Here is an 18155-nt window from a genome sequence, read left to right as displayed (position 1 = left end):
CTCCACGTGTTCCGTTGCAGGCAGAAAGTCTGCTATCGTAGGTGCGTTTGCATGCACGCGCGTAGGGAACTTGGACTCCGCTAGCACCGTAGGGGCATCTTTGGTGTAGCAGCGCAGCGGCAGTATTTCCACCGGATCCAATTCTCCTACGTCTATGCGAAATATGGGGCATCTGCGCAAGCCGAACTCTGCTATGGTCCAAAGTACGCACTGTTCCCATTTGTCGTTGCCCCGCACTCGCACGCCTGCTATTCTACCCGTTCCTGCGTGGCAGTACCAAGCAAGGAATATTTCTCCCGTCTCTTCGCAGCAAATGCAGCAGCATCTGTCCAAATGTTCCGCAAGTGCCAACCACATGTTCTTTGGCGGCTGCACTACGAATATGTCTTCTAGCTGCGCTATGGTTTCCACGATAGCATTGGTGTGTTCTTTGGAGAAATCCCTGCTGTAGATGGATATTTCCACGCGCGTACATCCTCTTTTCTGCACGTCGGGATGTAGGAAAGTCCTACGCAAATGGTCGTTGGGGCAATCCACATATTCGGCCAGCTTTGCGCCTACTGGGTTTTGCACTTCTCCAGCCTCGAAGTTGGAGACTATCTTGTTGTATATTTTCGTCCGTTTGCCCTTTTCCACCCAGGTACAAACGTGGTTGCCTACTTGGTGCGTATTGTCCAAGATGGTGCCTTCGCGCCAACCAGCCTCTCCTTGTTCTTTGTAGCCCATTTGCCGCAGTCTGCGCACCAATGCAGCTCTGTCCAAAGTACCAGAGAAATCCTGCGTGTAGTCCACGGAATAGATTCCATATCCGTGCGCATCCAATAGCCTAGCGAACTTGGCAATGCTTTTGTCTACAACTTCTATGGACAACTCGGAGGTGTCTACTTTGGCTACGAAGGTGGCTGCGTGTTCGCCGTGCAGGCTGTTCCACTTGTTGGACAAATGGGCCACGCGGTCTACTATGTTTCCTTTTTTGCATGTGTGCGCCGTGCTGGTCGGCAGGAATACCCCAAACGCTTCCGTGGCTGCAATGGATATCTTGGATACTATTGCCTTTGCATTTCTACACACCCGCCCATACAAATCTTGTTCTGCGGCGAATCCATACACAAACACGTCGTCTACGAATGGTGGCAATCCTTCCAGCGGCTGCAAACTTGTAGGGCCTTCGTTGTTGCGCAAGTAGTCGCATTTGGATATGTCTGGAAGCAGGTTTCCATCGTGGGCATTGTCCAGCAGCAAATGCGCCAACAGCCTACTCTTCGCACGTATTCCCATCTCTTGCAATGTTGTCGAAATAGTCTTTTGGGAGTCCATCTCTATATATAGGGGAAGAAGCAAATACTACAAATGTGGTCCTGGTTGGACAACCATACGAAGGGGCTACAACCACTACTTTTGGGATGCACAAAAATTGCCCACCCCAGTAGACAACTTTGGGTGGGCAGATCGTCGTACTAGCAGACGCAGCTTGGCCACGCACGCTCCGCGCCACAGCGGTCGCAACATTCTATTTCTAAGGGCACGAGCTCTTTGGGTGGTTCCATATATACGCCCATTCCCACCATATGGCGTACCCTACTTTTGGGAACACGCAAAGACACTCTTCCGTGGGCTTTGCAAGCATACCGAATCGGTATGTACATCTTTTGGAACACAAAAAAGGCAGTCGAGGCGCGGACAAACGAACCACAATAGGAATCTTTTGGAACACAAAAAAAGGTAGTCGAAACATGGTTGTCGAGGCGCGGACAATCCATACACTCTTCTAATGCATATATAAGACAAATATTCCTAACATAGCAGCAACAAATAACAAAACACGGGTATTTCCCGCTGCCGGCGCCTTCCTTAAACCGCCTGTAAAACCCGTAAATCTTTGACATTGACCGCGAGTCCCCCTTACTGCTGCTTCAGGAGGGAGTCGAATGGCAGAATCTAATTCCAAACCCAGTACAACCAACCGAAACAGTTGCTATTCCACAAGAGAAAAGCATGCCTACTAACCCCACAGAAGGTTTGACTCCATCGATGGAGGCCACAGAAGTTAGGGATAGTACAACACAAGCCAGCTGTCCCTCCACACCCTGTCAAGTGGAGTCACAGAACCGGAGATACCCAGTTAGGTCTCAACGACCACCAGATAGACTGAACTTGTAGACCACATAAGTTTATGAACATTGGAACATTGAACTCCAAGGGAACGTTAAATAAGGGGGGAGGAGATGTAATAGATTGAGCATGAACGTATGCGTGGCCAGCGGTTTCACAACCGCATGGCATATTAATGAGTTGTCTTGATCAGCGTTGAGATACGCCATGTTGTTTTATTATCAGTGAAATAAAGAAGTTAGATTGAGTTCTTCACAATAAGCAACCTTTCATGTGGTACTTTATTTGATAATCTACCATTAATCTTCAGATCAGGGATTCCAATCTGATTATTGCTCTTTGTTTTCTTTATGTAACTCCAAAATGACTTGGGGTTTTCTTGAAAATTTTCTGTCAGATATTCTGATACATAATCATTCCGTGCTTTAGTCATTTCCTGACGGAGATTTTTCTTCATTAGATTATAACTATCCCAGTGTTTCTTATTCTTCGATTTCTTTGCCTTATTATAGATACGTTGTTTCTTTTTGCACATCCTGCGAAGCTTTCTATTGAACCAAGGTAAATTAAAACGAGAAGATATGGTTTTACAGGGAACCTTCGCCTCCATAGTAGTCTTAATTGCTTTTTCAAACTCCGACCACTTTTCGTCGACTGATTTTGACGATAGGTTAGATTTGTAGTAATGTGAAAATTCCAAGATATCATCCTTCATAGAGATGACTATCTCAAGACTTCGAGACGTCACGAAATATTTTCTCGGTATTATTGGAAGCTCAACCAACTAAATCCTCCATGCATGTTGAAAACAGGTCCAGGTATCCAAGTGTACCCTGCCAAAAGGGTCTTGTTATTCGAATGCTGATTTCATTATTTGATTTGAACATTCAAATATGAAAACGTCTCTGAATTGAAATCAACGGATTTCTGAAAAATTCCAAAATAAACACAACAACATGTCTGTAGTCCAGAACACCATCACTTCAGTCAATGTAATAGTTTTCTCACACTCACCAGATTTTTGAGCCGCTTTAATTAAGCTGTGATACAATTGGCTAATAATGAACAATTTATCTAGCTATAAGTGGTCGGCTGGCAAAGTTAATTAGCAGCAATTAACTGTAATTCTGGTAACTATATATATAGAAGATTAATAATGTCATAATATAAATGACCCTTCATGCTATAATGACTGACTCATGTTAAAGTATGGGCTTTGTGCAGGCATACTTGCTTCCATTTACTGCATAAGGAACAGATTATTTATTTTAACTTTGATGTTTAATTTGGATTGAGGATCCAAAATTAACTTTAATTGACCTGCAACATACTGACCAAACATATCTTAATCACTCACCATTTGAAGTGGAGGTGGAGGCTGCACTTCTTGCTGCATGAATTTAATGACTGCATCATACATTAGGTTTTTCTTAGCAGTAGTTTCATCATCTGCAGACGTTCCATTTTTTCGTTTCCTTCTTGGTATTTGTTGTGGCAGCAATTGAGGACTACCGGTACTACAGGTTTCAATAGGAGTTTTTGATGATGAAGATGATAAATCCAGCGATGACTGTGGTGTACAAATTGCATTTCTGTCATGAACTTCCATGAAGATTGATAAACCTTTAACAATAAAACACCAATTAATAAATTAATGATTATATCTAGCAATCAAGGATAAAAAATTCAATGTCCAGGAAATTCCTGGCCAAAATAATAATATACTGTGGCATATATGTTTCCTATATAAAGTGATAAAGTGATGTATAATCAGAAATTAAGCTTGGTTTTGTGATAAAAACGTAATCAAGTTTTTTAAAAAAAATCTTCTTAAATTCATGAATAATTGATAAGGATAAAACAAAGAATAATTACTACTGTGAAGGAGTTTTGAAATGCATTCAGGGGCGGCGGAACCGGAAAAGCCGGGGGAAGTTTATGGAAATGAAGACGAATCTATATCAGATATAAAACCTCCTTGATGGTCATGATTTCTATTGTTTCCTTCATGAATTATGAATGAGTTTTTTTAACAGGATTTAAAAACACGAGGCGTAGTGTTAGAGGTATTTAGCAGTATTTAGTGGTATTTATGGTACACACTTATAGTTTGTGCACTCTATTAGATTATCATTGTTATATATATATGTCTTATCTTCTATTTTGTATAGTTTCTTTTTAACCAGTTTCATCCTTCTCCTTATATATTTACTTCTTTTATTAAAAAAATTATATTGTTATATATGTAAATCATTTATAATCCCGAGGGCCACCTGAAAATTATTTGTCATGGTAAAAAAAATGGCTCTTCACCTGATAAAAAGCTAAATAAATATATACACTACTGATATAATCCTAATTCATAATAATCTATTAAAAATTATGAGAAAATGGAGGAAGAAAAGCAAATTAATTAATTGAAGCGTAGCTAGGATGCTAATGATTATTGTTAATGCAAATTAAATAGAAATATTATTGACACTTTATTAAGTTTGAATTTACATGGTAAACAGCATAGCGAGATAACTCCTGGGCTGATCTATATTCTATGATTACAAGTATGAATGTTCAGTATTGTTATTCCTCTTGTGCAAAGTTTCTTACAGTAAGTACCCTTCACTCTTTATGGGATAAAAGTTCTACACGATTTCAACATTTTGTGACAAAATCCATTTTTGACTTTTCATTATCAATACAATACAATACAATGCATTTTTTTTTTTGCAAACATGATACATTTCAAGTTAGATATTATTTCAGCTAAATTACGATGTATAATGTTTTTGTATAATATAAAGCAGAATTATTTGTAATTTTTTCATTTTTGAATGCCTAGAGGCTAAATTAACTAAAAGTTTTTTTGCTTTTAATTTTTCTTATGCAATACATGCACGATTTCAGCTTCCTTTATGGTGCAGTTTCATTTAAACTATAATCGACTGTGTCTTTGTATTTAACTGTATTTACAAAATATCGTTCGAAAATAAATCTTAAAAATAGAAAAACGAAAAACAAATGAAACATATATAAAGGTATCAGTAGACCTTTATTAATAGACCAGTGGTTTCAATAAAAAGACTAGTCGTGAAACCTGCCTAAGTATGTAGATGACCAGGAGCTACCAAATGGAATGAAATTCCAAAATGTTACCAAAAGGAAATAGAAACTAATAAGGTCTACTGATACCTTAATCAGAATCTGAAAGATTTTGCCACCTGGCGACAGCTTTCATATGGGCGTCAGCGGTTGATTTGACGCTGTCCATCATGCGTGGAAGCATGTCCAAGACGCTATCAATCTTCGACTTTTTGGTGTCCTTCTTTTTCTTCTTTTTTGGGATAGCTTTTATAGAACAAAAATGACTACAGGTTATAAAACACATGTTTTTCAGCTGAAATAGTAACATTCTTTGACTTCGTAAGGTTGGAATGATTCAATGATAAACTAAAAGCAGAAAAAGAATTAAAAACAAAACAAAAAACAAGAGAAAAAAGAAAGAAAGAAAGGAAAGGATGAAAGGAAAGTAAAAACACAATGCGAATTTCATATTACATGTATGGCATATATAGAGGATATTACATGGGCGCGCGTAGATACGGATTTTATCTTCGAGTGTTCAATTTGATATCTCACGAGTGAGCGCAGCTCACTCGTGAGATATCGATTGAACACGAGAAGATAAAATCCGTATCTACAAGCGCCCATGTAATGTTCTGTTTATTATATAAACTCCAATGAAAAAGCAAACATTTTATTCTTAAATGCATGTCAAACAAATCTGAATATTTTAAAATAGATGCGTCAAAACATAAGCAATTCAATGTCAATTTCTTACTGTCTATCCTAAACTATTGAGGATAAAATTGTCAATAAGACAATATCAATAAGACAAGAAATATGATAATTCTGACTATAAATAAAGATAAAATTATAATAAATCGCGAGATATTGCGAACTGTTCCAGGTTAAACTTGAATGTAAAGTTTATAAGTTAAGCTAAGTTAATTTTCCTGGCTGCTGCCGCTATCCGACGACTCAATACGAAGTACTCGTCGAAACTTCTTTCTCGGTTCAACTGGAGGGCTGCTATATGGTGCCATATTTATGTTGAAAATTCCTCCAGATATTGTATTTCCATAAAACATTGTTTGAAGTTGGTTTTCTTGGACTGAGGAGGTTGATGAGCTTGCTTGATAGAAATGTTGTGCTTCGGCTGTGTGAAACTCTGATCGTTGTGCGACTGAACACTCGCGGTTTGTTGTACTTAAACTCAGAATGTTTGAAATATTTTCCATTTGTCGCTCTCGGAGACTGCTGTAATTATTTACTGACTGCAAGTTTCGGTGTCCAGTTATTTGAATGATCTGGTTTGGGGGGACATTACTATCCTGTAATTTTTGCACTAGCGTCTTTCGTCCAGCATGGTTTGTTTTGCGGGGAATTCCACCAGCGTCGCACATGTCTTTCAACATGCTGTTCAATTTATTTACTCCCACGGGCTGTGCTTTAAACCAATTGCTTTCACTATTTTTGCCTTGAATAGATGTTTTGAAGTAGTTGCAAGAAAGATAAAATGGAGCATCAGGTTTCAACATTATTTCTGGCCGCTTGTCTCGGTAAAGTTTGTATATGTTCACTGGATCTCGCTCGGCTGTGACTTGTTTGTTTTCATACATTCTTGGTTTTACTGTCCTGACATTCCTAGGATCATCACCTTGTCTTGTTTTTGTTTGTCTCTCTGAAAGGACAACATATTTTTCCCCCTGACTATCAGTCTCTAAAGCAACGTCGCCCCAACACAAGCTCCTCTGTTCTGTACAACCCCTGAGACCGAAGTGAATCATGTTATTCAGCCAGACTGAATTCAACAACGCTTGTGGAGAACTGGCTCCCAAAACATTCTTTTGAAAAAGAATATTAATCTCCTCGTCTGTTAAAGCAGTTGTTGCGTTGGGTTTGCTTCCTCGACCTTGCTTTTTTGGCTTCTTTTGCTTGGCTTTCAGAGCTTCCCTCAACCTCGAAAACTCCGGGTCAAAAAATAGCCTTTTGCCGTATTCTTTTCGAGTCAGGTATCTGTCAATACTTGATAATATTCCTCTGAGAGATGATGGTTCGTAGTCGTTGCCTTTCTTTGTCCTTGCAGCAATAATAAATTCGCTAAGGTACACATTCAGCTGCTCTGGCGGGATTTTCTCCAAATCTCGGCTTTCGTTTCGCTCCTCTAGCAGAAACTTCAAAACGATGTTCAGGTCATAGGCGGTTTTTTTCTTTGTATTTTCGTTCTCTTCTTTAGCTATGAGATTGTCGACGTCTTCCCGAGATACTGTAGCGAATCTTGATTTAGTATTTTCGGGGTTTTCATTCAAGATATCAAAGTTCCAGTGTGGTTCGTTTGCTTCAGCCATTTTCAACAAGCGAGCACATTCAAAGCGTGTGTTTGCATGGAGTATCCATGGTAACGTGTTATTTTCACATGTGAAATAACATGTTATTTTCACGTGTGAACATATCAATTTTTCGCGCGAGAGATCACCTGATATTTCATTGGAGTTTATATAATAAATAGAGGATATTACATGGGCGCGCGAAGATACGAAATTTATCTTCTCGTGTTGAAAAGATTTTCAACACGAGAAGATAAATTTCGTATCTCCAAGCGCCCATGTAATATTCGGTTTATTATATGATTATCAATGAAGTATGTTTTGGCTTTTTCAGGCAATTCTTTCCGTGTATTTTTGAATAGCCATCGCAATGGTGTTATTTTCACACGTGAAAATAACATGTTATTTTCACGTGTGAAGATATCAATTTTTCGAAAAGGAGAAAAATAGATATTTCATTGGTATTTATATAATAAAAAATAGCACTTTAAAAACAACTCAGCATACCTTCAAAAACCCACCTTGATCACCGACATCCAAGTCGTATAATAATAATCTATCGAAAACTTTACAGCTCCAGGAATAGAACTGTATTCACATTCATCCAGTCATAGCTCAATTTAGAATCAGAAGACCGATAGTAATGCCGTAAATAAGAACAGTTAAAACAACGAAACTTCAAAGAGGTCAAATACTTTAGATCTGCGCGAGTGCCCGGTTCTCGTCAAGTCAGTGTTCTTAGTGTTTGACAGGTCAAGGGTACCTATCTTGTCGTCATTTCCGGTAGCTCGTCCCAGACCCAAAAATCCCGGCCAGGGCGGGGCCAAAAAAAATTTTTAAATCTGTAAAAAAATTAAGAATTGTTCAGAATCAAATTCTGACAACGAGAATGGTTTATTTGATCCTTGTAGATTACTCCAATTTTTTATCATTTTAGGGGTGATATGCACTTTAAAGTGCTTATAAGCCTTTACACAATATTTCCAGAATCGATTCTTTAGATAGTGGATAGTTGATTGTGAAGATATTTCGTCATTTAAATGTCGGGTCTGTAAAATACGAAGGTTTATATTCACAATATGTTAATGACTATGACGTAACATAATGGATCATTTAATATACAACACTGCGCTCGTTCCGGAATACAGTGTTTTAAAAGCATCACCCTTTTACTCGTGACTCACGTAAAGGTTCTTACAAAGTTGTTCTCAAAAAATGTCCAGCCTTCAATATTAAAAGTTGCCACAAAATAACGCAAATCCCTTATGTTACTTCATAGTCATTAACATATTAGAAATATAAACCTTCGTATCTCAAAGACCCGACATTCAAATGAGGAATTATTTTCACAATCAACTATTCACTATTTAAAGAATCAATTCTGAAAATATTGTGTAAAGGCTTATAAGCACTTTAACAATGCATCGATTTCTTTTCGTTTCTCTCTTTTGTTGGTTTCTTTAAGCCATTTTGATGCGTGTCTATATCCTTTGAGTTTGTTTGTTTTGCTGGTTCATAAATATAGGACCTATCGGTGTCCGCTTCGTCATTATCTTCAGCACTTGAATTGTACTCTTCCTCTAAATCCACACCTTTTGAAATGTTAGAGGAGGAAGGGGCAGAACTGGTAGCGGAACGAGTCTCGAGTTTCAGAAGTACTCTTCTTATCCTCCTTGTCGCTATATCAAAAAACGAAACGAAAAACGAAAAAAAATAAATTAGAATGTACTTTGAAATATAATTTCGGTGAAAATGATCGTCTGGGTTTTCTGCAAAATGATATACTTACAGCTTTTTAATTTTCCTTGAAATTCGTTTCAAAGCTGCTTCTCTTGACGGACCGCCTTTCGTACCCACATTTAAATAGTAAAGCTTTGCAGCTTCTGGTAAGTGGAAGGCCATCATCTCCACGTATCTTAGAACTCTGCCTGGAAGCCGACCAACATTCCCCACGGCTTGTTTGATAATTAGGAACTCTTTATCTTCTATGGGGACTTTGCTTTAGACGACAAGCGCTTCTTGTTGTTCTGAGTAGGTTGTTCGGTGCCTTTCTCTTTGTTTCCATCAGGTAAAATAACTGGACGCCCAGTCATTGCTGCTTCAAGGAAGATATTTCTTTTGGGATCCATTGTGAAACAGTTTAACTCGTCTTTCTGTACGTGCTGGACAGCTGGATGCGATGTTTACGAGATTTTGTAATGCTTTTGGTGTTTTATTTATACTAAAAAAGTGTTACTCGGAATAACAGTTGATATAAAATATTCACCTAAACACAAATTTTTAAACCAAAAATGTACAATAATCACACGTTACACAATGGTTTGGTTACATTTATCAACAAGGTGGTAGTAATATCCATGGTTGTGATGGATCAAAATTAATGGGCGTGATCATAGCAAGTTTTCATTATTTTTTGGATAGGCATTTATTCATGATTACTGAGATCACAATGTCCGCCCTGCATATTGAATCATTCCTGTGAAAACCATTCATATTTAAATATTTTCGGGTGCAAACAGCTTTTTGCGTTCTTGTACTGGAAAGTTTGAGTGATCACCGTCAACATTGTTATTTATTCATCTAAGATATGCTACCACCGTTTCCTTTTTTGTTTGGTCAAATTCCAGTGATTGTTCTGAGATTATACCAAATTCTGAATTACAAACACTACCCAGTTTTTCCCTTTCCCTTTTCCCATTCTTAGCATGGCTTGTTTCATAACAATGTTAGTCGTTCAGATTTTGGATAAATATCCACTTGACGTCCTGGATCGTTTGGGTGCGTCTTTGGTCCCGGAATGAACGGTGGTAGAGATTATTACAGTGTACTTATAAACTCGCCAATAAAATTTTGGTATCTAACCGGGGAAACTATAGAAACATTTGAAAAAACCGTGATAAGAATGAGAATACCGATACGGAACTTGCAACGTGTTAATGCTGCTGCTCGAGTGCGAATTTAACGCCTAACTATACGAAACAGGATACTTCTTACTATTGTATGGCTAAGACGATACCCGCAGCCACAAACCCTCGCAAGTATGTTTAGAGTAGACATTTCCTATGTATAAGCAGAAACGTCAAAGATATTGCTCCATTAGAGCTGGATGTGTTTGTCAACGAAATTAAGTGGCCAACTATAAATGAATGGCAAAGCTAGCAAAACCACTGGGAAAAGTTCCCAAGTTGTGTTGGAACAACTGACGGCACTATACACGAGATATGGAGACCATCACGGCGACAATAGAGAGTTTTAGATTTACGTTCACGGCAAACGTGAAACGTCAGTTGACCAGTAAAAAATTCTTTTAAATGACTGAAAAAGAATCGCAAAAAAGTCCAAGTAGTAGAAAAACAAAAGAGTATTTGCGCTTGGTGGGAAGGTTTGTAAGAGGTAAAGTAAAATAAAGGAAAACTATGAAAACGTGGTCACGTTTGCCGTTTGCGGGGAGAAAAAAAAGTCAATCTAAAACTTTCTAATATCTGTTCTATCGTGGCGACAAGAAAAGACATTTTATGGCTAGTCATCTCATTGTTACACCAGATGGCATGATAATTCACTGTTCGGCAGCGTAAGTATGAATTTTGTACGTAATGTAGGTTAAGATATTTAGGACTGAAAATCGTTGAGGCTATGATTAGTAAGCGAATGTCACAACTGAATAATATGGCAGATATCGTAAATAAACCCCTAACACATTTCCGGGACCATATAATTTTGTAATTATTTGTCTAACACAGATATCCTGGTCATTTGAACGACACCAGTTGCTTTATTTTATGATGCCAAGTGTAGCTGCAGAATACTTGTGACACTCGCCTTTATTTCCCAAAATACACGTTGATTACACTACTTCGTTTAACTGATTGAACTCTCCGATCTTAACGTAGCGATTGAAATTATTCTTTAACAGTTCTAGCATGAATAAACCGTAAAATGAGATGATAAGCGACGGTTCACAACTAGAAATAGAAAAGAAACATATTAATTGGCGATATTCCGTGATATGAAGAAATGAAATGCAATAAACTTACAATTTTGTTCTTCTGCTATAGCTACACGGCTCTGTAACATAAAACTATAGGACGCGTGTGTGGATCTCCGCCCTAGTCCTCCTCCGTGGCTTTTGGCCGCGACATTCCCGGCCCCTCAACCTAACCTAGGTTTACTGACTTAAAAACAACTAATTATAAATGTTCTTTAACGCAAACAGTTTATCATATGAGTTTAATGTCTATTGTTCTTCCTTGGCCAAGATGACCACAAGCTTGTTGGTTGGTCGTCTCAACTCACTCTTGTCGGTCTTCAAGACAGCGGCCCTCACCAGGCCTTGTTCATCTTGCTCAACTTCCTTGACGAGTCCCATCGTCCATGAGTTCCGAGGAGCACTGTCATCCTTCACGATTACTACGTCTCCGATCCTTAGGTTGCGTTTTGGGTTCTGCCATTTACTTCGCTGTTGACACGTCAGAAGGTATTCTCTACGCCACCGTGTCCAAAAGAGGTTCGTTAGATACTGAACCCTTCTCCACCGTCGCTTCATGTAGACATCTCCCTTCTGAAAGTTCCCCGGAGGCGGTAGAATTACGGTGGATTTTGTTGTCAAGAAATGACTCGGTGTGAGAGGCTCGAGATCGTTAGCATCACTGGATACGAAGGTTAGCGGTCGCGAATTGATTACTGCTTCGACTTCGCACATTAATGTGCGTAGATCCTCGTCGTCAATACGATTACCATGCTCGTTGAGAAGACCAGCTAGCACTTTGCGTATGGTACCAATCTGCCTTTCCCAGACGCCGCCCATATGGCTGGCGGCTGGGGGGTTGAAGATCCAGTCGATTTCTTCCTTGTGAAGTCGGTCTCTGATCTGATCCTGATCCATTTCCTCTAGAGCTCGGCGGAGTTCTGCTTGAGCGCCGACAAAGTTGGTCCCGTTATCACTTCTAATCATCTTTACCGGTCCCCTACGGGCTATAAATCTTCTGAGAGCTTGTATAAACGAATCTGTATCGAGAGAGTTCGCTATCTCTATATGCACAGCTTTACTGGCTAGACAAATGAAAAGGGCACCATATCGCTTTACTTCCTTTCGGCCAACCTTGATAACGTAAGGGCCAAAATAATCTACGCCTGTACACGTGAAAGGAGGAGCAGGTGTTACTCTGTCCTTGGGCAGGTCAGCCATCTTCTGCTCCTCTGGTTTGCCGCGGGATCGACGACATGTTACGCACTTTGAGATAACTTGGTGTACTGCGGAGTTAGCACTGACGACCCAGTACTTGTCTCGTAGCACTGCAAGAACGTGACCGCGGCCGGCATGGCCCAGCTTCTTGTGTATATCTCTGATGATCAGCGTAGTTACATGGTCGAACTTGGGTAGGACTGGTGGATGCTTGCTTTCTTTGGTTAGTACTGCACGGCTCAGCCGACCCCCTACTCGTAAAATTCCGTGATCCACATATGGGTCTAGACGGTAAATTGAACTAGTTTTCTTTAGTTGCTTCTTTGGTTTTCAGCTACGTGTGTCCTTTCGTTATCTGGATTGAGAATCTTTATCTCGTTGGGGTACGTCTTGGACTGGATATACTGTATGATGGCTACTTCTGCCTCTTGAAGGTCTTTTACTGACAAGGGGGGCAGTGTTTCGGGAGAATAGGTATTCCGTTGTTTTCGCGATATCCGAGTCTGCAAAATCTTTCATACTCTTAGGAACACTGCTACCGCTTTCTTTAGACGATACCAGTCTGAATAGTAGTTGATCAACTTGTCGACAGCTTGCGAGGGAGCAACTGCTGTAGCGTGACTCACGGTACTTGCTTTGACCTCTGGATCATCTTCCGAGATGTCTCCCATGGTGAATGGTTGTTCCGGCCATTCCTCTTCCGGTTCCCAAAGAAACTGCGGTCCGTTGATCCATCGTTGATTATCTAGAAATGACTCAGCATCTTGGCCACGCGAGGCTTCATCAGCAGGGTTTTCTTTGGTGATGACATATCTCCATTGGCTTACTTCTGACAGATCGCGGATAGTCTGTATACGATTTGACACAAAGACTTTAAACCTTGTATGCTGGTTGGCAATGTAGCGGAGCACTGTTGTGGAGTCGGTATGGTACTTAAAACTTGGGTCTCCGTCCATTTCTGTTTGGAGCATTCGTCCCATGCGTGCAGACACTGTGGCTGCAGTTAACTCAAGACGCGGTATGGCAGTTGTCTTGACGGGTGCGACCCGAGCCTTCCCAAGAAGGAATGCGCAGTGGATGCGGCCTTCTTCGTCTCGTTGGCGAAGGTATGCAACAGCTCCATACCCCGTCGAGCTCGCGTCTGAAAAGACGTGCACTTGTTGTGAGATGACTCTTTCAAACCCAGGAGGCGTCAGGCATCGATTGACGCTTAGCTTCTCAAGCAGGGGTAGTTCTCTTCTCCACTTTTCCCATCTTGCTAGATACTCTTCTGGTATTTCGTTGTCCCATCCGATAGTTTTATCGCTACAAAGTTCTTGAAGCAGCTTCTTCGCTATCAGTGTAAATGGGGCGACGATTCCGAGAGGGTCGTACAGCGATGAAATCGTTGAAAGGATACCTCTTCTTGTCAGTGGCTTATCACTGATGATTATGCGGAATTTAAGGGCGTCCGATTCGACGCACCACTGCACACCTAGTGCGTGTTCCATCGGCAAGTTGTCGTGCTTCAAATCAAGTGACTTCGTTTCTTTAGAGCGTTCTTCTTGTGGAATTGATTCCATGACAGCACGATCGTTACAGGTAAACTTTGTGAGATGGAAACCTCCTCTAGCACAGGCTTGACTTACGTCCTTCACGAGCTTAATGGCGGATGCTGTGTCTTTGGCCGATCGTAGGCAGTCGTCTACGTAGAAATTGTTCTCTATTGTGTTCAGTGCTTGAGGGCTGAACTCCGACGTATTATCTTCGCACACTCGTTTCAAGGCAAAATTAGCGCAGCTCGGAGATGAGACTGCCCCGAACAGATGAACTGTCATTTGATACTCTTTGAGGTCTGCACTCAGGTCGCCGTTCGGCCACCAGAGAAATCTTAGAAAGTCGTGTTGACTCTCTGGCACGTGGACCTGACAAAACATTGCCTCTATGTCCGCCACAAAAGCGATGGGTTCCTGTCTAAAGCGAGTAAGAACGCCTACCAACGAATTGGTAAGATTCGGTCCTTGTAATAACATATCGTTCAGCGAAATTCCTTCGAACTTCGCGCTACAGTCAAACACAACCCGCATTTTGTTTGCTTTTCTTGGGTGGTACACCCCGTGGTGGGGGATGTACCACACCTTTCCTTGACTCGCGGTAAGCTTATCGTCGGGAACTTTCTTTGCGTAACCTTTGCTGATGGCATCGTTTATGAAATTAATGTAGTCTTCATGGTACTTCTTATCTCTCAGCATCTTCTTCTTCTGCCATTCAGCTCTTTTAACCGCTTGATGCCTGTTATTCGGTAAAGACACGTCCGGATTTCTAAAGGGTAGTGGAAGCTCGTAATGCCCGTTGACGTGTTGAATGCCTTGAGATACCGTTTCAAGAAATGCTTTATCTTCTTATGACAAACCATAACTGTCCGAGTTCTTCGAACGGTCGTTGAAGTCAAGTTCAAACATGGTTAAAACAGACTGGGGAGTCATGACTTCCTTGATGGGCTCCACTTCTTTCACTGTTATTCTGTTGCTATTGAAAAGGCGGGAGGACTGCGGGTCAACTTGCAGTGGACCGTTCACCGTCCATCCGTGTCGAAGGCGCATGGCGAAAGGCCCGCTTCCTCCGCCTGGAACTACTTCTAGGGGTTCGAGCGCCAGAGGGCAGTCGCTTCCGAGTAGAAGACCAACCTCGAGGTCTGTCACTAGTTCAGGTATGTTACTTGCTATCTGACGAAGGTTCTGGAATCGGCTAACTACTTCGGGAGTAGGGATTTGCTGCTGATTAACTGGAATTTCTTGTCGCGTGTAACAACGAGCCAGTTTGACAGGGTTGTTACCTTTCAGATCACTTACAGTCAGTCCTTCAACGATAGAGCTCTTGACCGAACTGTAACCGTGCATAGTTCCAAGTTGTAGCCTTGTGTCGATTCCCTTTATCGCTAACTGTTCCTTTAGTTCTTCGGTAATGAAGCTGCCCGAACTTCCATTATCGTAAAGTACGTATGTCTTAGCAATATTTCCGTTCTCGGCCCGGACGATAACGGGTAGAATGGCATGCAGGATGACATTCTGCGTGGTGGTTGATAGACTATTTTCAGTTTCTTTCGTGTCAGTACACGTACTACCGATGGACGTAGAAACTGACTTACTTTCATCCTTGGATTTCTGTTGTTCTTTGGGATTGAAGTTATCTACGTGGAGTGACGTTGGATGTGGTTTGTTGCATGTTCTGCAGATTTTCTTGTTGGTACAGCCTTTAGACCGGTGGTTGGTTCCGTAGCAGGCAAAGCACAGGTGTTTTTCTGCTATAAATTTCTTCCTTTCTTCCAGGGTTTTCTTTACGAAGTCTTTACACTCTTCAAGATCGTGAGATTTCTCACACAGCGGACACTTCATCAGCCTTTCTTGTTGCTTTGACCCGGCCCCGTCTTGGCTGCTCTTAGGACCATCTAAAGACGTCGCTAGGCTTCTTGTGAATTTCCTTTTACTTTGAATCGGGAGTTTCTTGGTGGTCTGCTCCGTAAACCTGGGACTCCTTGATTTTTCATCTAGTTTACACAGGGCTTCCTTGCTGAACACAGGGTCATTACTCGTTTCTGCTGAACGCTCCACGAACTGTGCTAAGTCTTGAAAGTTAGCGCATCTCTGGGCCTCTTGCCTTATACTGAGGACTTTGTCTCTCCACTTATTTTGAAGGTAGGCAGGTAGCTTCTGTACAACGGTCTGCAAATGTGGCGTGTGATTAAGAACATCCATGTAGGAGATGCTCTTCATTGCATTTCTACACTTTATGAGAAATAGTGAGAGTCTCTTTAGGGCTTGAGCATCATCATACTTGACAGGGGGCCAACTCTGTAGTTGATTGGTGTATGCTACTGATACTTTATACGAATCCCCGTATTCTTTATCTAGAAGTCTTCTTGCCTCAGTATAGCCTTGCTCTGGGTCAAGGTGTAAGCACCCTTCAACTAGTTCCTTTGGTTCGTCTACGAGATGCTGGAAGAGGTAGTAGAGAAGGTCTGCGTTGCTCGAGGTTTTTGACTTTATGCGTGAGTCGAATGCCATTATGAAAGACTTGTACTCGATGACATCTCCTTTGAACAACGGGACTTTGGGTTGGGGCAATCGCATAGCGGCCGCCATTTCTTGTTGTGAAGACAGCATTTCTCTGTGTTGCTCCAATTGAGTAATTAATAGCTGTTCCGTAAAAGACGTATTCGGTGAAGGAGTAGAATACATATTAGGTGCAAAGGATCTTTCAGAATGAGTCCCTTTATTTGCGTATGTATTCCGCTTTCTTACTTCACAATCGGGCTCATTGGGTTCCTTGCCAACTGTATGAACTTTAGCTCTAATCCTTTCTTCTGTGTCGCGAAGCCCGTTGCGTTCCGTTGTAGCGCCGAGGCACATGGATCCGGTTTCTTCGTACTGCTCGTCACGTTCCTTGGTAGCGACATGGGCTTTCGTTCTAAATCTTTCTGTGTCGCGCTGCTCGTTGCGTTCCGTTGTAGCGTCGTGACACTTGAATCCGTTTCCTCCATACTGCTCGTTGGGTTCCTTGCTAGCGGCATGAATTTCCGTGATGATTCTTTCCTCTGCGCTACGATGCTCGTTGCGTTCTGTTGTAGCGTCGTGGCACTTGAATCCGTTTTCTCCATACTGCTCGTTGGGTTCCTTGCTAGCGGCATGAATTTCCGTGGTGATTCTTTCCTCTGTGCTACGATGCTCGTTGCGTTCCGTTGTAGCGTCGGGGCACTTGGATCCGTTTCCTCCACACTGCTCGTTGGGCTCCTTGCTAGCAGCATGAATTTCCGTGGTGATCCTTTCCTCTGTGCTACGATGCTCGTTGCGTTCCGTTGTAGCGCCGGGGCACTTGAATTCGTTTCCTTCATACTGCTCTGGTATAACGCTGAAATTGCTTCTCTGCCTTGGTGTAGACCGCATCAAGGCCGGGGCTGAGTTGGAGTATGCAGGCAATCCACCATATTCTTCAGCTTCCATCATGGCATAGACTCTTTCTCTCGCGCGTGACTTCGCTATGTCTATTTCTAGTTTAACCTCTTCAATACGTTGTCTCTCCTTCAAAAGTGACCTCTCGGCCATCATCTCGGCCAGCTTGAGGCGCTCCTTCTCTCTGGCCGAAGCAGCTGAACCCGTCGATCTTCTTGAGTGGCGCGAGCGCTTGGAGCCTTTAGATGACATTGAATTACATTCTAAGAGGTCGGCTCGTTCTGCTAATCGTGCTTCTCCTAGCTCAATCCAATGAATTATTTGATTTCGAAACTCCAGCGCTGCGCTTTGTTTGGCGATAAAATAATCATCTTCCTTATCTTTGTCATCGTCGGAGGTGAAATGCTCAACCAGGGCTTCATGAGCTGCTTGAAAGTCATTAAATAAGGAGTTAAGCTCTTCAAATTGCGATTTAACTAGATGCAAATTTTCTTCGTCTGAGAGAAGCTCTGTAAGTTTCGTTCTTTTCTTCGAAGCCTCGCGAAGAGC

The 18155-nt window shown here is 41.5% G+C and overlaps 1 protein-coding gene across 1 annotated transcript; it reads right to left on the bottom strand.

Moving 5' to 3' along the window:
- Window positions 1–11730: 11730 nt before the first annotated feature.
- LOC148906392 (uncharacterized) lies at window positions 11731–12681 on the bottom strand. Its single transcript, XM_089038018.1, has one exon. The coding sequence runs from the start codon at window positions 12679–12681 to the stop codon at window positions 11731–11733; it is 951 nt and encodes a 316-aa protein (XP_088894144.1).
- Between the last annotated feature and the right edge of the window lie 5474 nt (window positions 12682–18155).

This window comes from Actinia tenebrosa, unplaced genomic scaffold, assembly GCF_029948245.1.
Source record: "Actinia tenebrosa isolate PJP-AT-01 unplaced genomic scaffold, QUT_ActTen_1.0 PGA_scaffold5__44_contigs__length_20552954, whole genome shotgun sequence".
Classification (NCBI taxonomy): domain Eukaryota; kingdom Metazoa; phylum Cnidaria; class Anthozoa; order Actiniaria; family Actiniidae; genus Actinia; species Actinia tenebrosa.
The sequence above is the reverse complement of the archived record's forward strand: the minus strand, read 5'-3'. Positions and strand labels throughout refer to the sequence as shown.

Excerpts from the sequence above, each read along its gene's own strand:
- LOC148906392 (XM_089038018.1), bottom strand. The coding sequence starts at position 12,681 with ATGGCTGACCTGCCCAAGGACAGAGTAACACCTGCTCCTCCTTTCACG.